This window comes from Sebastes fasciatus, chromosome 15 (assembly GCF_043250625.1).
Source record: "Sebastes fasciatus isolate fSebFas1 chromosome 15, fSebFas1.pri, whole genome shotgun sequence".
NCBI lineage: Eukaryota > Metazoa > Chordata > Actinopteri > Perciformes > Sebastidae > Sebastes > Sebastes fasciatus.
The window spans coordinates 26,459,649-26,485,524 of NC_133809.1; the positions used below are offsets into that span (position 1 = coordinate 26,459,649).

At 40.7% G+C, this 25,876-nt stretch overlaps 1 protein-coding gene across 1 annotated transcript in view; it reads right to left on the minus strand.

Moving 5' to 3' along the window:
• Positions 1-5,648: 5,648 nt before the first annotated feature.
• The window catches only part of LOC141783822 (leucine-rich repeat and fibronectin type-III domain-containing protein 2), a 179,484-nt gene continuing 159,256 nt past the window's right edge, over positions 5,649-25,876 (minus strand). Inside the window, exons 5-6 of the mRNA XM_074661352.1 lie at positions 14,212-15,608; positions 5,649-11,351 (exon numbers count right to left, since the gene is read on the minus strand). Of these exons, the coding sequence (XP_074517453.1) occupies positions 10,358-11,351; positions 14,212-15,587 (2,370 nt within the window). The 5' untranslated portion in view covers positions 15,588-15,608 and the 3' untranslated portion in view covers positions 5,649-10,357. The remainder of the gene's footprint in view (positions 11,352-14,211; positions 15,609-25,876) is intronic.

A 25,876-nucleotide genomic window follows, 5' to 3' on the forward strand; every position in this document is an offset into this window, starting at 1 on the left:
AGTTCCCCTCAGGCATTATTAATAATGAGGTTATTAATATTGGATTCTGGGAATAAAGAAACCCCCCATGAAAGTGGCGATGAGGCTGCAGAAGCAGACGACAGATAAGGTTTGCTTTCAGAGAGCTCTCTGTAATGGACACCCACCTTTATGGGGAATATGAGAGTCCCCCTATGCAAACTTTTTTGTCATGACCTCCAATATAGTGTGCTTTCCTTCTATAAAAAAGGCAAAATACACTGCTGCGGGCCGTGCTCAAGCATAAAAGATGATGGATAGATGCACCGCGGGGCTGCCAGTGTGAAAATGCTGCATAAAAGAAACTGCAGAAAAAAGTACTTCAGAAAACCTAAAAGGGGTTACTGGCCCTGCAAAACAAAACTTTGTTGTAGTTTTTGGAATAAAACGCCGACAGTGAAGGTCAGAGATAAGAGAAGAGTAAGATAATTAATGAGAGCATCCCCAGTAGGCAACCGCAGTCAAATGAACAATGATAGTCAACAGATCTACTGTTCTTTTATTTCTGTATGCATCAAACATCTGTTGTTCACAAAGTGGTATTTATTTTGATTTTGTCCAAGCAGACAGGATATCAAACCAGTAATTCCACTTGTGATGTGTGATGGCACTGAATACGAATGTGTTGGCACACATGTGCAAGAGTCCTGTCAAATCGAGTGCCTCATGCCAAATAAAAAGACTCGCGGCATGTTTTCTCTTCAACATTTCTCTTCAACTTGGACTGAATTGAAAATGGCAACAATTTTCATGTTTTCAGCCGTGTTAACAGCGGGGTGGAAAAGATGCCAATGTCGGTTCTGTCTGACGGGCGGACCAGACTGAAATATCTCAACAATTATTAGATGGATTGGCCATGAAATGTTGAACAGATATTTATAGTCACCAGAAGACATGAATATATGAAACTAGAAAACCTAAGGAATCCATTGGTATCATGTCATATAGCTTGTCAGGAAGGAGGTGAAATAACGCTCCAAACGAACACTAACGGCGAGGAAAAACTGGCATGGCCATTTTCAAAGGGGTCCCTTGACCTCTGACCTCAAGATATGTGAATGAAAATGGGTTCTATGGGTACCCACGAGTCTCCCCTTTACAGACATGCCCACTTTATGATAATCACATGCAGTTTGGGGCAAGTCATAATCAAGTCAGCACACTGACACACTGACAGTGAAATTGCAGTTTTCCTTACTCGCAGAAGGACTGCACTGATGTTTGTGCTAGTAAAAATGGAAGAAAACCGACACTGATGAAAAATAGTCTCATGTGATATGTATTTTAAATTGATCCTGTTCAGAGGTGCAAAATCTGTGAGGAAGGAATGGAAATTTACACAAATATTATTTGCACCTGATTTATTACCACAGACTGATCACTGCTGCAGACAGCAAACAGTGCGTGAGAAATGGTTTTATCAGTCACACATACACAGGGAGAGACACTAAATCCAGGTCGAAACAGTGAGTGAGAGAGACGGAAAATAAACGTCTTTCCCCCACCACACGACTTTACATTTTTGCTTCGATTTGACTGAAGCAGCCATCAATACTTATTAAGCAAATCATAATATATATTTATTTTATTCATCTAGTAAAAGGAGTTTAAATATTTCACCAATGATCTCCCACTGATTTTTTTGTTACTGATATCAGATCAGTAGGCTTAGCCTGATGAATGCACACTTGCAGTTCCAAAAGTGTCTTCTCTACAAACAATATTCCAAGTTCAGTAGCAACCTCAACCTTTTTTTTTTTTTTGCTTTCCAGGCACTCTCAACACACCCCGTTCGCACAAAAAGGCGTATAAATGCTACGATAATACACAAGGCCTTTAGCGGGGTACCTTTCTTAATTTTTGCATGTCATTTGTACTACATGTATCCTGTGCTGACTGCAATGTAAACACATCTGCATATAAATGCTACGGTAAGAGAGTCCAACAAACACAGGACTTTCAACCAGGAGACCTGTGTTCGAGACTGTTTTTGACTGGTGATTTTTTTTTGTAAATTATGTTGGTGACATCTGTCTTTTTATTGATGTTTGTGCTGTGTTTTACGTCGTTGAGTTACGTTCTTTCCGTATGTATTTTACTTAGTTTACATACTTATTTTAAGCCCAACCATGACATTTTCCCTTACCCTAACTAAATATTTTTCTTGCCTGAACCTAAGTTATCTGCAGACATTTGCATTTGAGTTGCCAAAGGATGTATCCTTACCTAGGTGATCCCTTCACCTTCCATCTTGTGCCATTATCAGTTCATATTTTCACAGTGTCCAGTGCTTTATGATCAAATACCTGCAAAACTGACTCATTCGTATGTTGTCTTTAATAATTAGTAGGGCTGTCAAAGTTAACACGATAATAACGCATTAACGCCAATTTGTTTTAACGCCACTCATTTCTTTAACGCATTAACGCAACTTGCGATTTTTAGGTTGTTGCAGGCTCAGTTTTAAAGCCAGAGTGAATATATATGGCATCATATGAAACTAGAAAGCCTAAGGAATCCATGTCATACCAGCTTGTCAGGAAGGAGGCTAAATAACACTCCAAACTTACACTAAAGGCGAGGAAAAACTGGCATAGACATTTTCAAAGTGGTCCCTTGACCTCTGACCTCAAGATATGTGAATGAAAATGGGTTTTATGGGTACCCACGAGTCTCCCCTTTACAGACATGCCCACTTCATGATAATCCCATGCAGTTTTGCGACATGCTTAGTAATCATCCCTAAATTTATACTCTGGTTTGCTTTCCTTGAAGACATCACAGAGAAACAGACTGGGAGAAAATGCAACAATAATGTTGTCAGCTTTGTTAAAAGGTGCCTTCGTGCCAGTTGTTTTGCTGTTACTCCAAAAGCATTTTCACATCACGCAAGGTGAGATGTTCTCACCTGCTCGCACACATAAAGCCGACAGGATGACTCAATCACTGCTGTGAAAGTTGCACTGGTGAAGGCAGTTTACTTACTTTCTTATAAAACTGGTGTTGCTGCCAGATGACTTCTCAACACACCTTTAATTTGTCTTTTCAGTAAGGGTGTTTGCCTTGATGTGAATGTCTTCGGTATCGTGACAGCACAAAGCCTGATAATAACAACAGTATCAACACCCTCGATCAGTGGCGGACTCAAGCTGTCTGAGGGGCAGCGGTGAAAAAAATAAAAAGCAATACAAGTAATGTTTAGAGGGCACTTTTTGTTGTTTTCTCCACTGGAAGGAAACCTTAGAGGATACTTTATCATGTTTCATCTACCATAGGGGCATCCAAGAGAGCACTGTATACCATTTTCTCCACTGGAAGGACATCCTAGAGGGCATTTTACCATATTTTCTCCAATAGAAGAGCACCGTAGAGGGCACTTCATCTTGTTTTCTCCACTGGAAGGACACCATAGAGAGCACTTTATCATGTTATGTCTATCATAGGGGCATCCAAGAGGCCACTTTTGCTGCGTTTCTTTCAAACATGGAGACACCAAGGGGGCGGCCCCCACATCGACACAAACCCACTGGAGGAACTGCAATATCAACAAAAGAGCGTTCTTTCGTATTGGAAAAAAAGAATCCTAGACTGCCTTGTTTCTACGTGTTGCCAAAGATTCACAAAAATCAGTCAAATCCGCCTGGCAGACCTATAATCAGCGGAAATGGCTTAATTCTGAGACCAATTTCAAAATTCATTGATCTCCACATCAAATCTTTTGTTCCAAACCTACAGTCTTACATTCACGGCACTAATCAAGTGTTAAACAAAACTGATGAGATAAAGAACAACGGAGATGCATGCATGATTACGATGGATGTGGAATCATACACACACATTGATCACAAAGAAGGTTTACAGGCTATGCAACATTTCCTACAGATGAGAGATAAGGCAGTTCCCCCAACAGATTTTGTCATTGGACATTGGAGAATAATGTGTTTCTCTTCCAGGACAGCAGGCGTGAGACACAACAATGGTCGTGACTTATGCACCCTCCTGTGCCAAACTGTTTCTAGGAGTGTGGGAGGAGAAATTCATTTAGAGTTCATCCATCACTTACTTGGACAAAATTAAATGATTTGGACGCTACATTATTGATCTAATATTCTTAAAGCAATGTGAAGAACATGTAGTACTTGAATTTCATGACTATTTGAACAATACCAAGAAGAGCCTTTTTTTTTTGGAATACAGCAAAAACAAAATCAACTTCCTAGATGTGAAAATCATAAGAACAGATGATGGAGACTTACATACTACTATCCATCAAAAAGTCACGGATTAAAATACAATCTTAAGGGCAGATGGTTTCCATCCAAAGAGTCTTATAGACAACATTCCATTTGGCAAGTTCCAACGACTAATCCTGGGCACATACTACACAGGAATCAAGCCGATTTTTGACCCAATTCCCCCCTCCTGACATTGGTTGGCAATTCAAAATGTTTTGATGGTTCTAAAGATTATCTTTCCAGATATTCCTGTGGTGTGGGGTATGTTAAGAGTGTCTTTTTTTACATTCCCCGATCAGCATGGAAGTCCATCCTGGCCACACCGATTTCAAATCGTAAATATTACAATATTTACGATCGGATATGTGTGTGGGTAACCAGAGGACAGCTGATGATGCAGTCACATGGGAAAAACAATAGCCAATTGGGAACCAAGCTGACTGAGAAGGAAGTAGACCGACTGCAGTCATTGCGGCCGCAGCTAATGCATGAGCTTATGCAAAACGTGAAGCATAAAGCAGTAATAGATGGACCTCAGAAATGGAGGACCAACTTGTTGATTTGTGGCAACAACACAAGTGTTTATTTAATGTGTCTCCATGACATCATCCATTATTTTATTTTTTCTTCATGAATTTTCAGCAAAAAACTGACATCGCTAAGTCATCCGAGAATTCCGGTTTTGAGAATCAGGACTCTTGTTGTTCATGAATGGAATCTGTTAGTGTGTGGTGTGCTGTTTTGGCCAAATCCTTTCTCTCCACACCAACGCGTTTTCATCCCAAATCATCATATATGAGACATTTTGCTAATTGTAACACACATTATGTTGTTTACAGATTGGAGTTCCCCTGTGGATGAACAAAAAGAAGACTAAAAGTCTAAGTTGCAGAATATAAAAATGCCATCCGCACAAGGAATGTTGATTATGCTTTGGCATTACATTATGAGCAAACAGGACATGGCAACCCTAACCCCAGCACTGAAAATCATTGTGTTGGAAGTTATTGAAAAGGACATCAGAGGAGACGACCGCCTTAAAAGACGACTCCAATGAGAGACCTTTTGGATTGTGCAAATAAAAGCAACAAAATACCCCGGGCTCAATGATGAGATAGACTTTTCTCCTTTTCTGTGAAATATCACTTCAGGAACAATAGAAAAAATTTATTTGAATATATTGAACTATTGAAGGGTAAAGCCACTTCGTAGTCAATATGTGTTTGTAGGCATGAACAGAACAATGTGGACCAGGCTATAGTTATAGATTGAAGAACTCATCATGTGTAGACCTGCATAAGAAAAGTATTAGGTCCACCTTGACTTAGTAGTCACATTTTATTATACCTATTTTTGTTAATCATTTAGGTTTACCCCTGCCCTTTTTTTTTTTTTTGTTTGGTCCATGTCCCATCCGCTAACATGGAGGAGGCAGGTTTATGACCTATACTGCAGCCAGCCACCAGGGGGCAATTAAGATGTTTTGGCTTCACTTTTGGGGAGCTGTCATGTCGTCCATCTTTACATACAGTCTATAGTCGCCATGTAAAATAAAGGCATTTTAATTTTGCACAAACCCCTACAGGATTATATTTTATACATTTTTGAGACCATATTTCACCGATGCAATGAGCCCTTCGCAAGATTGAATAAGCACAGTACACCAGAAGGATCAAAAGAGCACTTGTATGTGATTACCGCAAAGACCCAGGAGCGCCTCTACTCCATTTTCTTCCTGAGAATAACAACCCTCCTACATACATGTAGTCATGTTCCCCCTAAGCCTTCTGCAGGTGCATATCGCTGTCTTATCATGCAACGCTTTGGCCCCTGTGGAGATTATATTTACTCTGTGCTGCCGTAAGCACCTTTCCTGACAGATTATATGAATTAAGGCCTTATTATGGGCTCTGGCCAGGAGCTGCATGTACCGGTGATTTGTAATAAGGGCAGCGCTGAGGTGAGTCAGCAGCGACTGGCCTGATTACAGCAGCTGGACCTCTGGAGGAAAACCCTTGGCTCATCCCCGGTAAACAAAGACAGCAAGATAGGAAGGACACCCCATTAGCTACTTTGTACTTTGTGGGCAGGGACAGCACGGTAACACTTTAAGCTCAGAAGGATGAGGGCCAGTAAAGTAATCCAAGGCACCTCTCACATCTGTGAGATGTTGCAAGAGAAGAGAAAACACAGAAGAGCCAGTTTGGTTCATAGGAATTAATCAATATTTTATATTCTTTTGTAGCAAAATGTTTTCACACAGAAACAGTTTTTTTTTTTTTTCTCTTGTTTTTGTCCTAGAACCTCAGGTGAGAGTCATGACTATGTTGAGTCAAGTACACACTTAAATTGTATTCTCAGTTAGCAAAGTGGAAGAGGATGTTACATGATGTCACAGGTAGAGAAATCAGGTTAAAGGGTCAGTTCACCCAAATGACAAAAAAAAAACCATATCTGAAATGTTGGTTTTATTTACCCAGGTTTTGAGATAAACATCTTTGAGATGAATTGTTTCAGTGAAACCATTTTCTGTCTCGAGTACTCCTAATTCCTTGGACGTTTCCTGGTAAGTGCAATTTGGCACAAATTTACAGGGGAAATAGTGACAAGGGACCTAAAGTTGTAGAGGTCAGTTAGTTGTGTTTGCAAGAAGTAGTTGATTTCCAGAGGATTTCCCTTGCAATAACTAATCCATTTAAAGTTATTTAAAAAGATGCAAAATCCATCCCCCATTATAAGAGTGGGCGATATGTCAATCCAGTGTAAACAATGTTATTAACAAGAAACTCCATGAAAAGACCAAAACCAACAACCATGTATGTGGCCTTTACACACTGGCAACGTTTTTTTTAATGCGATAATTCACACCAATATATTTTACTTAACTGTTTTTTTTGTCATGAATACTCTCACACGGAACGTGACTATTATGGGCAGAAAAAGCAATTAATCTGGAATAAGGTTAATTTGTCTGAGCTTTTGCACTGCGAATAAAGGCATCAACCAATCAAATTGTGCGTAATGGGTTGAGTTTATGAAACAACAACACGGAGGCTCCGTTGTCCGAACCAAGATGACCAATTGTATTACTCCTTTCAACCTTGACAAAGGCAGTGCAGACCAGATCCACTCTCTTACTTTTCACCATAGAAGCCCTAGACTAGGGCTGTCAAAGTTAATAATAACGCGTTAACGCAAATTTGTTTTAACGCCCCTAATTTCTTCAACGCATTAACAAAACTTCAGATTTTTAGGTTGTAGCGGACTCAGTTTTAAAGCTAGTTGGTACCATTGGTACCATTGGTTCCAACCATGTGATACTTGCTTGTCGCAAAGGAGGCTAAATAACGCTCCAAACTTGCACTAAATTTAGGCGAGGAAAAACTGGCATGGCCATTTTCAAAGGGGTCCCTTGACTTCTGACCTCAAGATATGTGAATGAAAATGGGTTCTATGGGTACCCACGAGTCTCCCCTTTACAGACATGCCCACTTTATGATAATCACATGCAGTTTGGGGCAAGTCAAAGTCAAGTCAGCACACTGACAGCTGTTGTTGCCTGTTGGGCCGCAGTTTGCCATGTTATGATTTGAGCATAGTTTTTATGCTTTTTAGACAATAATACTCAAACAGGTGCATATAGCACAATTGTTTCGGACCATTTTCAGTGGTGGATCAATACACATTTTGTATTTACTGCCACAGGACGGTGTACTGTCTGCAGGATCTACTCAAAATAAACTACAGTTCTTGTGTTCATGGTAATGAAAGAACATGTCACCTGTTTGTGTTTCTGTACAACAATAGAGCTCTGCGTCAGAAAGGAATAACACATATCAGGACAATACTTGCTAGAAGGATCAATTCAGTGTTGGTTTTGGTCTTTTCATGGGATTTGTTGACGATGAGAAAAATATAGAATATTACTAGACTTATCCTTTAACGTAATACATCACATTGATGCAAAAATCACATGAAATCCAATATTGCTATGAAACAGTCATAGATTTGCAAAATTGCCCACAAAGAGTTAATACACCCAGAGGTATTAAATAGGTAGCAACTGTGGTTTAGATTTTATGGCAAACCCTCTGATAATTCACAAATATTGTCTCATTGTATAAATTGTCATATTGCACACCCCAACCCCTCATGTTAGAGGTAGACATCTCATAGAAGGATATCTCAAAACCCCAAAATACCTACATGGCGAGATACCATCAGAGTTACGTCTGAAAGTATGTATTTTTGTAATTCCGGTGAACTGACCATTTAAAAACAGACTGTATCTTACATGTAGTATCATGCAAAATCCCATTTCAGTGAGCCAACTAACAATGACCAAGTTGGTACACCACAGTAAAGCACCTTCTCACTGTTTGCTTCACATGAAAATAAAAGTACTACTGCACGATTCCCCCCCCCTTTACATTCTCACCCAGTTATTGTACAAAAAAAATGCCAATATACAGAACGGTACACCTAGGGATGAAAACAATAAAAAAAAAAGAAAAAAAAAGAAAAGAAAAAGATGAGGACCCCACGCCTTGAAATGCAGCAGAGACCCACAAGATATTGAGAAAGGCATCAAAATGTGAAGGGATGTGTAGGCAGTAATCCGAATAGCCACTAATTCAAAGTATCTTACTACAATGTACAGCTCCATATGAAAGATGCTGAAAAATAAATGGTTCCTTTGATGAATCCCTTCAAATAATACATAAACCAACAAAGGTTCTGTATCATGCAATATGCTGAAATCGATTTCCAGGGAGTTTACAGCGGTTTTGGCCCTTAAAAAAGTTATCTTTCTCCACTTAACGTCCTCTCCTGAGCAGCGTAATGACCTTTATCAAGCTAATAAAAGTCAATTTGGTCTCATTCCGCCATTTAACCTGGCTAAACGAGTAATTGTCGTACACTCTTGTTTGTGTTACCTAAAGAGAATTAGAGGCGAATAATACATCCTGCTGCGGGGATAAGCGAATGATTAAGTGGGCTTGATGGATTTCAAGGACTATTCCCTGTCTGGCGACTGTAATATGTGCTGATAGCATCTGAAACCGTATCCTGAGGCAAACACTCTGTTCACATCAATGGCCTTTGAGTCTATAGGGACCACTGTCACCAGCACTGGCCAATTGGGAGCGTATCAAAGCATTCAAAAAAGAGATTTTTAGAACAGCAGGAATTGATCCTGAGCTGGAAACATTACTCGATTTGATTGGTTGGGGGACCGCATAATTCTTTGAAGCATTTGCAAACAAGCGAAGAACTTTGTGTTATGAGCCGTTTGTAATCCTCTTGTGCATTTGGGTTTTGTTGTATTTCCATTCGCTTTCATATTTAAATAACCTCATATGATTCATAACCTGAGGTAGAAATACAAGACTGGCTTATTGTGGTTCTGTGTTACCGATATCTAGAATATAAGACCATACTGTTTGAAAAGAAATGATTGAAATTTGACTGAAAGTACCGTTGAGTGGTAGGAAATGGCTGTATGTGAAGGGATATAGATACATTATAACCTCATTAAAGAGCCTGCTGATGAATCACCTGAAATAATAAATAGTAAAAATGATAGAAAAAACCCAGTTGAAAATAAAAATGACTTTGTTTTTAATTTTCTATTTGCTCCTCTGGTCCTTCCCCTCTACTTGTTGCAGTAGTCCCATTTCATGCTGAGGGTCCAAGACATTGTGATGCACATCCAGTTCACCACGGCCGAGGCAAATCCTCCTCATTCAGTCCTTTTTGATAAAGACGTAGTAAATCCACTCTGAATTTCTCATCTTCCCTTTTCCCCTCTTACTCTCTGAGAACGTGCCCTGTGGATGGGAAGTCATCCCCTCTGCACAATCCAAGGTTCGGTGTTTTTTGAGATGGGAACAATATTTCAAATACAGTTAGTCCGAGATTTGAGATCGTGGCCAGGAATCGATCGATTTGAGAGTCTTTTCTCACATAATTACTTAGACAGTATTCACATGGATGAACTTCATGCAATACCCAAAGGCCGATTCCCTCTGGAACATCCTGCCTCTACACTCGTGTTCCTTCCGTTCCTGATTATTAGCCATGGACCTCGTGGTTAGACCAACTCAAACTGTGCTTTCCATCACCCACTCGGAGCTCTCAAAAGGGGGCTTCTCGTCCTCACTGTCGTCATACTGCAGCAGCATGCCGTTGACAGACAGACTGCGCTTAGTCCAGATGTTACTGATCCTGCGAGGGTAGGTGCTGCGGCACTGCGCCGCCCCCACATGACCCATGTCAAACGAGTGACTCCTCCTGGGCTTGCCCTCCTGGGGCATCCCTAATAGACGTCCCAGCATGGTGGTGGACTCGGCCCTCCCGAGCAGGGGTTCTTTATCGGACGGGGGCACCATAGCCACCGTCATCACAGCGTTGGAAGTGGTGGGGGGGGCAGAGGCCCCGTGGTGTTCCCTCCCTACCCCTCGCAACTCCAGTGAGGTGAAGGCCCCTAAAAGGTGGTCCAGGTTCGGCCGTGCTTTGGCGCCGTGCCTGTGCCTTCTGAACTTGCTACTGGGCAGGGTGCTGCATTCGCTGCCCTGCATGCTGTAGCGGTCGCCAGCAGCTCCCCTTCCTGTTTGGCTGTCTAATGAGTTAGAAGAGGATGAGGACGAAGAGAGACTGCTCTGGAGGGATCCGCACTTGAACTCTACCATTTCCTCACGCATGACCACCACCGTGGATTTGACCTGCGGCGGGGCACCGTTGAACCTGTTCAACCCCCCGTTGGTCTGCGAGTACGTGTTGCTCACAGTGGGTAACTTGCTAGTCGGGATGCCGTTGGTCACCTTGTACCGCACCATGAGGATGATGATGAACACCAGCAGCGTGGCCACGATGATGCCCCCGATGACCAGGATCATGGTGCCACCCAGGAAGCCACTGTGGAGGGACTGGCACTGCGGGTAGTCCTCCCTGGTGATGAACTGGACACAGCCGACGATGTTGGTGGCGGTGAGGGTGGTGGCGGTGTCTTCCCATATGGCCAAGACACACAGGTCATACTGCATCCCCGGGACAAGATTTGTGACTACGAAGGCTCTGTTAGTCATGGGAATCATCCTGACAGGAGACAGAGAAACAGAAAGATACAGCATTAAAATGCAGACCTCTTGCTATGGGAGTTCAAGACAAAGAGTGTTAAAAGCAACACTGACTCTGAGTCTGTTATGCTGGGGTAGATCAAAGAAATTGCCAAAATTAAGCATGCTAAGTAGCTATTTATATGCACAGAGTAATTCAGAAAGATGACTTCGTTGGTCCCAGTTCATCCCATTTGGTATGCATGAAGCAATAGCAGTGAGATAAGTATTCAATGGCCACTTTTTTAAATATTGTTTTGGCTGAATGTAATTTCTTGTACATGCCATTTAACAAGCATTCAGTTGTTTCAACTCACTCTGCTATTATTCCAGATGCTGATAGTCGTTGATATGATTAACTAAGTCCCACTGCTTTTGGCTGAAATGGAAGTCAATCTGCAGTATTGATTCTCTAAGGTGTATCAATGAAATGCTGTAGGAACCTTTGTGTTAGGTAGATAGCCGGTGATAGAAGCATTTAATTCAACAAACTCAACGGTCTATGTAGAGTACCATAACAACTTATTTTTGACAGAGAAAGGAGAAGATAAGGTAAAGGATGCGGTGGACTATTGCACGTGATGTTTCTGTAAGTTATTAATAACATTCTCGGAACACTGTTTTGTGACTTTTTGACCCGCCCGCAAAAACCTGTGATATTTTCAAGTAAGCTTACCCGAACCCACCCGTCAACCCTGTGGGTCAACCCACACATCACTAAGATCACTATATCTTGTATGATAAAGTATTTGCATCAATATCCACTGACTAATAGTGTTAAAATAAATTGGACATGGCTGGTGGTATCAGTGAAGGGGTACTTCAGCTCATCTGCTCGGGGTACATCTGACAGAAAAGGTTGGGAACACTGCATGTATAGTACATACTACTTAGGCAATAAACATGGAGTAAAAATCAATGGCTGTAACATACTGTACAGTAACTGTGGCTGACAATGGCCCTCTTTGTGTCTGTTCTCCTAGAGCGCATGCATCCATATCTTTGAACCCTCTGAATCGCCTCCACCACAGAGCCCAGACACCAGTGGGGCCGCAGTCCATTATTCATCCCTAATTGCCTTAACTAGGAAGAAGCTGCGTTGGCTCACATGTTTGAGAGAAATTGTGCAATATTTCTCCCCCCCCCCACGTGGCTCTGATTGATTTTTAATCATGCCATTGCTTGAGTGCCGGCAGTGCCCCGGGAAACTGTGTCAGCCAACGAGAGGAGCGCAGTAGGTGTGCATGTGCAAGCAATGAAGTCATACCAATATTAATTCAAAAACAGTAGTTGGCCTCTCTGTTCACGTTATCTTTTCCTTCCAGCTCCTAATTTGTCTTCTAAAAGGATTGCACAGCCGTTGTTATATAAGAGCACATACATCTATTGCTTTTGGCCTTTTTTTTTACTGCATATAAACTACACACCATGTGCACTGATTATGAAATAGAAAACATTTTAAAGCAGATGATGATGGCAATTTTGAAGTTTGAAGTAATGATTTCTTGACTAATGTCAGGAATTCCATTAAAACAATCACTTTTCAGGGAAATCATTTAGCTGCTGAATAAATTAATGATAGGAAAAGGTGAAGTTTATAAAGCACACATCAGTGTTATGTTTGCAATTTTGTAGACATTTGATCCAATTCATAAAAAGGTATTTACAAGAAATGCAGATGAGTCATCCGGCGTTTCCATCGCCGGGAAAAAAAAAAAGGTAATGAAAATTCAAACTCAGTTTTTTTCTGGCATGACAACCTGACATGGCAAGCTGTGTGCAAGCAAGGAAACCAGATAAACACCTTATTATTGATTGCATTCACAGTGTTTGAGCAAAGCAATATCTTTCTTCAATAGTGTGTACAGTTCTAATCTCATATTCCCAGCTAATAACCAGACATCTCTTATTCTGTCAATTATCTTTCATTAAATGGCTCTTGCTGGAATGCACAGTGCAGGTAAATAGGACTATAGCACAGAATAAGTTATTGGATGAGTTGTTGCTAAAGGGATTCGCCATCAATTGTCAGTGTTGGAGGAAGCATGACGCTGACACAAAATTGCTTTAACAGCCATCCACAACAGGCCACTTTGCCAATTTTCACACTATTCTGATGCCGTAAATACCACTTTTAGCATACTAACGGTTGCCATTTGAAAAAGTCAAAGAGCTGTCAGATGAAGTGGAACCTATAGATTTACATAAAATATTCATAAAGAATATGTATATTTGTTTGCAAAGCCCAGCATATTTTTTCTATCGTCTTCCCCAAATTGATTTGATGTTAAACGACAAGCCTCTTCTAAATTTCCAGTTCAATTACCTTGGTCGAATGCCGCTACTTTCACTGTCTCATTTGACATAGGAAATTGATTTCACAGAGCCCAAAGATCTCCAGCTGCAGTCTCCAAACTTACACTTTATGGAGTTGAGCAGCTTAGGAAGGATATATTAAAATGAGGGCCTATAATCCTTCTTCTTCTTGGATTTCTAATTAATGGTTCGGGGCAAGGATTTCACTTTGGGTTTCACTGTTCTTAAAAAATGTGCTCGACTCCCTGTTCATTCTTTTGGTGAAAGCAATTGTCGATTTAAAAGGAAAAAAAAGAAAATCTCTCAAGAAGGATTAAGAAAAATTAATGTTGATCTCCGAGTAACACTTCAAAGAAATTGACTGTCTCAAGTGCTCAACTGGCAAACAATTAGCAATTGGCTGAAGAAGCTGAGCAGCGAGCTTTCTGAAGTTAAAGATTATACCTTGGGCTTAATTTACCACTTTGACCAGAAAGGTCTCAGCTCGTACTTGGATGTAATCGAGTTTCATTAATGGTTCTTACCTGTAAATGAGGACTTCATCGTCAGAACAATTGTACTGAAGCTGATACATTTTGACCTTTGGAGTTGATTTGTTAACAGTCCACTTGACCAGAGCAGAGATGGCAGTCACTTCTGATACAGACACCGCCTTCTCTGGTAGAGGTTTAGGCTCCCCTTTACTGATCTTGGTAGAGCTTGTTATGTCTGAAAGCCCCGACTTGGACTGTGTGGTACGGTTTGTACCATTACTCAGATGGGGGAGTTGAATGATGGACAGCTCGATGGAGGCCGTCGATTCCCCAGCAGCATTGGCGGCTATGCAAGTAAAGGTCCCGTAATCCTTGGATGTGGTGATTGTAATGTCCAGGGTGCCATTTTCGTATACCGTTGCTCGGGAGGAGTTGCTGATCAAACGGTCATCAGGAGCAACCCAATGCACAGTTGGCATCGGATCCCCAACTGCTTTGCATCGCAGGCTGGCCATTTGGCCTTCCAGCACTAGTAACTTGTGCGTATGCTGCGTGATCAGAGGGGGCTCACAAACAAACTCCTCCTCACGAACGGACCAAAAGTAACGCCCCTTTAGGCTAGCGGGAGAAGCGCAGGTTTCCATATCATCCTCGCGCTCCAGCCTTCGAAGCCAAAGCACTTCACAGTTGCAGTGCAATGGGTTTCCACCAAAGCTTAGAGAGAGTGGAGGTGCGTAAGGAGTGCTCATAATTACATTGCTCTGGGAGCGCCCAAAGATGGGGTCCGGAGGGAGCTTCTGGAGGCGGTTGGAGGTGAGGTCCAAGCGGGCCAGTTTATCCAGATCTGTAAAAGTCCCCTCGTCAATGTAGTAGATGAGGTTATGATCTAGACTCATCTGATGTATGTTGACCATCTTGCGGATGGCATCCCAAGGCACACTGCGCAAGTTGTTGTACGACAAATCCAGATCCTCCAGTGTCAATAACGAGTCGTCAAAGGCCGTGTCTGAGAGCCGACTCAGCTGGTTGTTGTTGAGGATCAGGTGCTGCAGGTTGAGCAGCCCTCGGAGGTCGTCCGGTCCCAGCTGAGTCAACCGGTTACTGTCAAGGTGCAGGGATCTCAGGGTCTCCAGGTCGATGAAAGAGAAAGGCTGGATGGTGCTGATGGTGTTGCGGGACAAGGTGAGATCAACAAGACCAGACATATTGGCAAAGTCAACAGTGGTGACCTTGAGGATGAAGTTGCCGCCCAGCCGGAGCTCCACAGTTCGCCGGTCGATGTCCATCGGGACGAAGAGCAGGCCTTTGGAGGGGCACAGAGTCCCCAGAGACTCCGAGAGGTTCTGGCAGACACAGTATTTGGGACATGCATGGACCATCGTAACTGCGGTTCCCAGAAGCAGGAGACTGATGACCACTTTGTCCATGTTAGTTCATACAAAGAGGACCTGCAAAAACAAAAGAAAACAAAGGTCAGTTTGAATTTGAGATGACGATCAGCTTAGATGCAGCACCACAGCTTTACATATTTTTGGCTGCCTACGTCAGACAATATTTGGTAGCACTGAGCTGCATGATGATTTCCGTGTTTGATTTCATGTTAATGTTTGATGAAGTTCAACCATTACAACAATAACATTTCAAACATTAAAATAAGATACTCTTCACATCCAGAAATTGTTTTCATGTACTTATGAATCACCTACAAAACATAAACACAGCTGCAGTTGTGTTGTGCAGTCGCTCTATTAACACAGGTCAAATAAAAATTCCACCATGGTCCCTGGACCATAGAGGCAAAAAAAATGCTCACTTGATGAGCTGGTCTCATTATCATCCTTGAGAATTTTTCACATTAATATTCTCCATTATAACATTCTTATGCATGTATTTTGCAATGCAAAGAAGGTGTGAGAAATCACAAGAGGATTCTCTGAATGAAGCCCGGGATTAAACAGCTAAGAAGCTATTTTTAATGACGCACATACTTATAAGCTGTCATTACAGATACGCCGTGGTGCATGCAGTGGAAACTAGATCAAGTGGGGCACACGCATACGCAGTAAGCAATGGTATGTGTAAATGTGAAAATGTAGGATCAAAGTTTTGGTCTTGCATGTTTACTGACAGTGTCTTCCTCTTCCTGTATCTTGGTGTATGTCTTTATCTTTTTGTCTAATTTGTTCCCTTTCCCCATGATGTCTGTACTGTTTTGGTAAAAGATGACACAGTTTTGGAAAAAAAGAAATATTCCACAAGCTGCAATTGCTCGACTCGTCAGACTTGGCTGACGAAATCAGCCGCCTGTATGAAAGTCTTAAGAGAACTTCACACCTGGCTGACTCCTCAAATGGATGGCCACACTTGGCTTCATCCAACGAGCTTTTAATTCCCCCAGACATTTGTATCATTAATTCCTAATAAACTCAAAACCTAAAAATCAATTTCAATCTTTTATTTTTTTCAACACTAGCAACATGTATTAATGGCAACTCAACAGAACCACGGGGAGGGATGGTTGTAATGTTTTTATGTTAACTACATGTCTGTGCTATCACTCATCATTATTCATAAGTGTGCTAGATGCTGGTTGCAGCATGATGACTCCTTATCTTCAGCCACCTTTTAACACCCCTTCATGTGTACGCTCCGCTTTTCAATAACTCCTAATTAGGAGAAGAAAACATGTATAAATAACTTCTCTCCTTCTTGATACCAGTTTGTAATTATATCATGAAGTGCCACCGCATCTTGACTGTGCGTTACACAGAGATAATTAGAATGAAATGACAGGCAAAACAGAAAGTGATTCATGGATACTCTGCAATAATCATTAAGAGAAAAAAATAAACAACAGTGGAGGAATTGACATTTTCACAAACACAGTGTTCATAAAATGAGCCACATTTATAACGGGACCAAATGTTATAGACATTTGACAATACTGTACTGCTATATACCGTTTTAATACTATAGAAATGCCATATAGAGTTATAAGTAAAAAAAGAGCTCAGCCAAATACAAAATTAAAAGGGAAGCTATCCAAAAAGAAAAAGAAGAACATGTGACAAATATGAACAGTAAGTAAGCAAACAAGTAATACAACAACCAAGGACCTATTTGACCGAACTATAGACTGTATATAGGAAGTGGACGTAGGCACCGTGACGTCACCCATTGGTTTGTGGACTATGATTTTGAAGCCTTGAGTTTGGCATTTTGGCTATCGTTATCTTGGTTTTTGGCTGTCGCCATCTTTTTTTTTTGCAAAAAGAAGGGACACGAGAGGGTGGAGCTAAGTACAACCGAACACTGAATGAGAAATTTTCTTTAGGCGACCAAAATGTTACAATTAACTTTCATGAACTGAAAAAAATACTTTGAAAGGGTTAAAGTTTTAAGTGACACGGACAATTCCCAGACCAGACAATGTCGTGGTACCAACCTGTCATTCACAAGGTAGCCACGTCCAAAGGCATACCCTGTTTTATGGTCTATTTGACTCTAAATGGAACCATAATTTACTAAATGAACATCATGCTGTATTGAAGAAGACTTGTAACTAGTGATTAAGACCAAATCAAGTGAGAATTAGGGTCATGTTCTCATAGACTTCCATACAAACTGACTTATTTTTGCTACCAGAGTAGTTGCCCCCTGATGGCGATGTGAAAAATGCAAGTTTAAGCCATTTGCACATTGGCTTCACAGGTTGCCGCCTGTGAACCATCAATGTTTTGGCGAAAAAAAAGGTTGCCGCATGTGAACCATCAATGTTTGGCGAAAAATAATACATTTTCTAGAGGTAAAGATGGAAAAAAATTGAAATTGCCATTTCACATTCATATCACAAACAGACCTTTTCCTCTCAGCTGTCACATGTTTTGGAGCAGGCCCATTATATTAGCATTCAATCAGCACTGCAGTAAAAACTACGGGAAACACAGTAAAAAAAGGTGTTTATTTTACCCAAATAATTGCAGACTTGATGCATACTGTTCTGACCCTCTCAGCACTCTGGAGCTAATCCCCACAAGGCCTCATGGCGAGTGCTGTCAGTGATGACAGACAGCTTCTCTCATGGACTCGTTTTAATGGACAGCATCTGCAACTGAAAAGCCCTGCAAACCCAAAGAAGCTGCCTCTTTCATTTTCTTTTGATCTTCCTTCCCCCTGACATGGGACAATTGCGGTGGGTAAGCATTTTCAAAAACTGGGGAAAAATATACAAATTAAATGCACATAGTGCTGGCTGGATGCAGTTGAAAAGTTCAGTATAATTTCCTATCTGGCAACAGACAGTTTCCCATTAAAGTGTGTGTCATGTGTGTGGAGTATTGTGGTTGCTGGGCAGAGAAAGCCAGGCTGAGGAAAGGCAGAGGTGACCTTTTAGGTATAGAAGAGGTTCAGTCACAAAGAGGTGAGAACCATGGATGATGCTCAAGGTCCACATCCATTTACTCATGGCCTTTAACAAGCTTGCAACAACATCTACCATTCAATGCATGGAACAAAAGACGCCGCTGAAATACCAACTAGCACATTCAGTTCCACAGTGCATTGGTGAAGACATATAGAACTGTGAAATTCATTATTTGAATGGTTGCGACCCTCTGACTTCTTTAGTGATTACTGCTTGTGTCCATCTCCTCTGGAAAATACAGTGAGGTTACTTGGCTTTTCATTTCATGTGTGGCATATCAAGCATAAGTACTGCTTATGTAAGTTATTTGTAAAATGCTGTGTATATTGAACATCATAACCTTTCATTAAATTCCTCAACCAAACACCAAATGTCTATAGCAAACGTTAACTAGGCCCAGCAGGCCTGTCAAGCTTTGGATTTCTCAACGTTGAAGCAGTGTACATAGGGTGATACTCGGTGTCTGAAGAGTTTTTGTCTTTCCTTAACAGCCTTGTCTCCTAAAAATGACATTCCTATGCAACAAAACTACATTGTGAATTAAGTTTTGGGGGAAATGTATTTTGTCGCGTATTACATTTGTTTTTGACGTAATACGTTTCGAATGAAAATCTGTGGAAGTCCACGTAGGGAGGAGGTCGGAGTGGAGTATGAATCAAACAAACACAGGATTTTCACACAGAAGTTTGTTGTTTGTGTCCCGTGTGAAATCAAGAGTCGACATTCACTTATTTTAATTTACATCTGTAGCTTAAATAATGTAACAAATGTAGTAATTTTAAGCCAAACCATGATGATTTTTACTAAACCTAACAAAGACGTTTTCGTTGCCTAAGTAGTTTTGTTTCCAAAACAGGTAGGTTTGTTGCGTTTTTGTTGTTGTTGTTGTTTTGCTTCAATTTCGTAGTAATTTTAAGCCAAACGATGATGTTTTTACTAAACCTAACCAACTAACTGTGTTTATTAGTTTTCTGTGAATCGAGGCTTGTATTGTCTTAGATCAATGATTTAATTGAAGCCACCTGAAACTGAAACACAGTTGAGAAATCATTGTTCCTGGATAAAAACAAATAAAGTCTCTCCTCTATCACTTTCCTATAGTTACACAAGCATATTCAATGCCGTCTGCCTGGTTAAACCACTGTCTATCGTCTGTAATATATCTGCCTGTTTTACACTCTTTGACCAATAGGTGGTTTTGTATGAAGCCCAGATGAAGCCTCGTGAATGAACCCTTTTGCGCACCAATTTGCTGGAGAGCTTCATGACGCTTCATCTCGCCATCACTAAAGAAACCGACCAACACTAGGCCCCGAACTATAGGGCTCTAGCACTTGCTGCCTTTTCTCGAGAAGAGCTCCATGCCCCTGACTTTATACCGGAAGCCCCTCCTCCGAGACAAACCACAGTTAATTAAAATAAATCAACCAACATATACAATATTTACTTATGAAAACATGTCTGTGTACGTCAACACATCACTCAATCTATTCCGACTACAAGCCCTACAAAGAGCATTTCTGCAGAACTAATGGAAACACCCCTCTGTACTGGCTTACACAGGGAACATTCTGGGTCCCCCCCCCTCTACTTATGCCCTTGGACTCTGCCACTTCCTGTTTGACAGTCAAACCAGGCAACTCTGCATGAAGGTGGTAACATATGGATGAACACAGAAAACACTTGGTAACACAAGGACATTTCAATAAAGGGCCTTGAAGTTAAACTTTGTGTTTCGATGTATTTCTTACAACTGGTTATGATTACTGTTAACAGGCATAGCTCAGCAAGTTGAAATGACTGTTTGTTAATGCTAGCTTACTATGCTAAAAAATTTAATGGTCTGTCCCTTGAATGTGTGTAGGAGCTGTGTGCAACCTACTTATTAGAAGGCATGGGGTAACCCCAGGACAGCAATACTAATACCTGTAAATAAAGATCTCAGAGGAAGCGTCTATCATGGAACATTAGTGTTCATTTGCACGTAAAGAAGGACTGCAGCTACTGTTTCTACATGAATTGTTCTAGTTATTTGTTCAACATATTATTTCATTAACTACATGCTGTTGAATTACACAGTTGATTTTATACTTTTTACCACCCAGTACACCTGAAACAAAATGAACAGACTCAAGCTGAACTAAAATGTGTTTATATGCATCCATTGCTTTAGTGTTTTGTACATCATTGTTTAGAGACTGTGTATAATAGGCACCCAGTGCAGACTGCAAATTGTTACATTACTTTGGCTTTTGTGTACTCATAAAATAAAATGTGCTGTTGCTTCTGTGAGTATAAAAGGACATCACTTCATCAGCAGAACAGAGATTGTATTTTCTTTTTCAGAGAAGTAGATAGTACCTCATTGGGTGTTTAGAACAGCAAATATAAAAGCTTTTAAGAACCAACAATTGGTTGAATCACTTGTAGCGGTATCAATCAAATGGCATTATAGAAAAAAAGTAAACATATTTATTTAGTGTGCACATCTATGGCTTATTGCTTTAAAGTACTCTCCAGCAAAATGGGAATTCAAGCTTTTCTTTCTCTTCTCCAAAAGCAAGATATTGTGTTTTCTTCAATGAGGATAACAGTAGTAATTTGATTCTTGATTGTGGGTTCCATCAGAGTCTAAAAATTAAGCTCACATCTTTTCTTATGTTGTGTTCACACCAGGAGCAAAGCTAACGTATCGCGCGATGCAATTGTATACAAAGTTTATGCAAAGAGAACAATAGACGCAAATTTGTGCCAGGCAACATGGCGTGACGCAAACACGTAAAAATTGCGTTTCGCGAGAGTTGAAATCAGAAATGCAGGAAAAAAATATTGTAGCTATAGAGCCAGAGCTCTACGATTATACCTCATATTTGTACAGAGACCGGACGAAACTGTATAAATGTATGTGTTTAAACCACAGACTGTCTATGGTATATGGTATTTATGCCTAGATGACGTTATGTTGAGTGTTGATGGAGCAGCTGCCTAGCCTGGCACCGATTGATCCGAACTCCATTCAGAAAACAAGGATTTTAAAAGTTGTTTGCTTGTTGTCTTGCGGACAGACCTGACAAAGCATGAATTCAGACGTTTTACAAATCAACATCATTATGTAGTTATTTCAGCATCCTTTTGATCCGTTTATCGCAATTAAATCACAGCTCAATCTGTTTATTTTCGGTTCATACGGCAGTAGCAACGTGTGGCTTGCTGGATACAGTCAGTGTAATGGTGCCTAACGTGAATATAACTCGCCACCGGGTGATGTTATGAACCCATACACAACAGCGTTTGGTTTTTTGACATATCTGGAACTTCCACAACTCGTACAAAGCAGCATCAGTGGTTATTTCTTCTATGGTTGACGGCCGAAACGGCCGAAAGAAAAGTTGTTGGTATATATGGAGACAATCACCTTCTCCTCTCCGACGGGAATGAACACAAAAGATACCAGCGGTCCAACTTGCGCTAGTAAAGCGCTTTGCTTCGCTCTTCGTCTGAATACAGCATTAGTAGGTTTGGCAGTCATCGTATGAGACTTAAAACCGCATAGAGTTTGATCTATTTAATCTCAACTGTGTAGTACTTCAAATGCCACACATACATTAAAATCAACAGCAGCATTATTTTTACATATTGCACATATTTACTAATGGAGTAATGTGTGCCTAAGCAGAAGAAATGGTGCAAGTATCAAAAGCTATTCATTTCTTTAAAAGCTGTATGATATGGAATGATACCACACCATTAAGAGGGTCTCCGGGTAACAACAAGGCATTCACACTGTCACACACATGTTATGCTTGTATAATAAATACATATACGCAGTCCCATGGAGAAACTCTAGATTACACCGATTGATTTTTTTTTGTCCATTTCCTGAAAGGGAACATGTATTTATGGAAGTGATTTCCTGTCAGTGGGAAAAAAGCAGACATATGGTATTGACTGTTGATGGACATTGATTGTTGCTATGTTGACCAGTGAGTTTCTAAGGTCAGCTGGTGGACCTGTATGTTCAAACATATCAGTAATGTGAAACAAACAAGACATGTTGAAACATTTTGACTTATAATAATAATAATGAGGAATTTTATTTTGTATGAAGACTGAACTTTAAAGGAATAGTTTGATATTCTGGGACATACACTTATTTGCCTTCTTGTAATTGACAACTTAGTCAGTAACTTAATTTTTTAGGATCTAAGAGTCTTAAGAATTAAAATAATAGTTTAATATTTTGCTAATATCTATAAACAGATATCTGCATATGATGCAGAATCTGTAGACAACGGGACCAATTTGGTATCGGAAGCGTTCTTGTTTTTGGTTGTAGTCCGAGTAGTATTGAAAAGGTGTATGAATGCCATGATAATGCACGAGGCATTTAGCGTGCAATACGAACGTCTTTCTTGCTTTTGACGTGCCATTTGTACACCATATGCCACACTCAGAGCTAGTGACGAATAAAAAGAAAAGCTAGAAATAGCAGGCGGGTAGGGAGGTGGATGGGTCCAACAAACAGACATTTTAACCAGGAGACTGGTGTTTTGTGTTTTGTTAATGTCTAGTCACATTTGTTACTTTGTTTCTGTGCATATTTTACTTAATTTACATACTTATTTCAAGCCTAACCGTGACGTTACTGTAGTTTAGTTGCATGGCGTACAAATGACACGTGAAAAGGCTAAAATGCGTCCTCATGACACGTGGAATGTCCATGTAATGTCTTGCTATTTATATGCCTTCCCGTGAGACTAGTTTGGGTACCTAAACATTTTCAAAAACTAACTCAATTTTCGCGTCTTACTAATTAGACTGTAAACAATGGACGGCGCATGGAAGAGGAAGTCTTGGCCTGGGTATCCATCTATGAGAAAATGAGCCTACTTCTCACTTGATTTATTTCCTCAGTAAACATTGTAAACATGAGTTTATGGTCTCAATCGCTAGTTTCAAGTCTTCTTCAATACAGCATGATGTTCATTTAGTAAATTATGGTCCCATTTAGAGTCAAATAGACCATAAAGCAGGGTATACTTTTAAGGCGTGGCTACCTTGTGATTGATCGCTACCAAGGCGTTGTCTGGTCTGAGAGTTTATCTTAGAACTTTTATTTTGGTCGCCAAAAAATGTCTTAGTCAGCAAAAATGCCGGACTCTATGCTTCAAAACGATAATCCACAAACTAATGGGTGACATCACGGTGATATGTCCACTTCTTATATACAGCCTATGACTTTAGCCCATTTTTTGTCCCTTTTAGTAGTCCCATAACTATGGGAAATTAATTAATTATCCAGTGTTTGGTTGTACTTAGCTCCATCATCTTGTGTCATTTCTGGTTGCAAAAAAACAAGATGCTGATGGCCAAAAACCAAAATGACGACGGCAAAAATGGCGAACTTGAGGCTTCAAAACGGCAGTCCACAAACCAACGGGTGATGTCACGGTGACTACATCCAGTTCTTATACTGTATAAAGTCTATGATCGGAACGTACCACGAGTGAGAGGAAAAAAGAAACAGACAAACATAGGCAGGCATGGCAGAGAGATAGTGTCAAAAACAAGGTGCGTTTTGCGAGTAGGAGTTTGTCGTACAAGGTTAACTTTCACATGAACATGACTGCACAGCTGTGTTGCCATCTGTTAGACAAAAATCCAAAGTGTACTATACGTAGGTACTGCAGGCCCTGAGGGGGACGAGGACGGTCATTCTGATGGCTTCTTTTTCCCTTGGAACAAACTTTCTATCCCTCAGTCACACTGTGTATCCAAATGAATCATTTAGGTCTTAACCTATGTTGTACAGATATCTTTCTCTTATCTTTTCAATGTCAGAAATCACAAAATGAGGCTGCAACAGTGAGGACAGCCCCAATTCTCCTAACTGAGACCATCCTGACTGATCACTGCCCTCTTTGCCTCACCGCTATTTGCAGTTGTCAGCTGTGTTCAGTGGTGTAATCTTCCAACACACACAGGAGGGAGGGATGGGGTTGAGTGGGATGGGTGGGGTGGGGGGGGGGATACACTACTGCTGCCTCCTAAACAGCATTGCGTGATTACTAAGCAGAGAGAGCTGGACTCACCAGCATCACATCTTCTGCTTCTCTCTTTCCTCTGCTACACTTTGATAAAACGTGTCACAGGCTGACAGCTTGGTAAACCCAAGCGTGATGTGTACAATCCACTGATGTCATGTTGCATTATTTGTGGATGCTGACACTCAGACACTCAAAATTGTGACAACAGTTATCTTTCGCTGCAATTTGGAGCTGCCAGCACGTATAAACTTCCCTCGTGCAGCTTTAAACTGACAAACTTCTTTTTTCTTTCATATGATTAATCTACAATCTGGCACGTCGCATGTTTGTATCACAAATTTGCTGGCAAAATTCGCTCACAGGATTTATTAGATGGATCTTGGCAACATGGAAAACCTTGACAAAAAGATGGATTATTAGAATGGCTGAAACCTGACGCTTCTCTGGATGATAACCAAAAGTAATCTGGCTGTTCAATCACATATACCCACACACACACATTGTACAGAATGGTGTGTGTCTGCTGGATAAGAAAGGACTACCTGAAAGGGTTTACCTTTCTAGAACAGCAACAGGATTACGTCAACCAAACTGTGAGGTCGTCCTTCAAGCTTCTCAGAAAAAGGCTCTATGAAATAGATGCAGACTTTTATTAGGATAAGCAGCCCAGTCACACAGCAGTTTGTGAAATAGTCATACAATTTAATTAATTGATTTGTGTACATAGACGTGTATTTCACATTTCTTTCGTGATGGTCAGCACAAAAATCAATTTGCATGTAATCCGCGTAATTGTGAACCGGGAAGTATAAAGAGCGCCAAACGCCGCGTAGGGAGGATGTCGGGGTGGATCAAAAAACACAGGACTTTCGCCCAGTGTTCAGGTTCCGTGTAAAACCACAAGTCAAAGTTAATTTATTGGTCACGTGACTTTCGTAATTAAGTTACAGCACAGCCGTAGTTATTTTAACACTAACCACGATCTTTTCCTAAACCTAAGTGGTTTTGTATCCTAAGCCTAACCAAGTCAATCTTTTCTTACGCCTAACTAAGTAGTTTTGTTGCCGAAGCCTAACAAGGACGATCTATTCCTAAACCTAACTAAGTAGTTTTATTATGAAAAGATAGGGGTGGAAATTGACATGTGCGTCACATGTTGCTGGACATTCGTAGGAAAATGCACGAAAAATACGTTGTTGACAGTCTTGCTGAGCTGCTGTGAGACTGTGTTGGGATAAGTCTGACT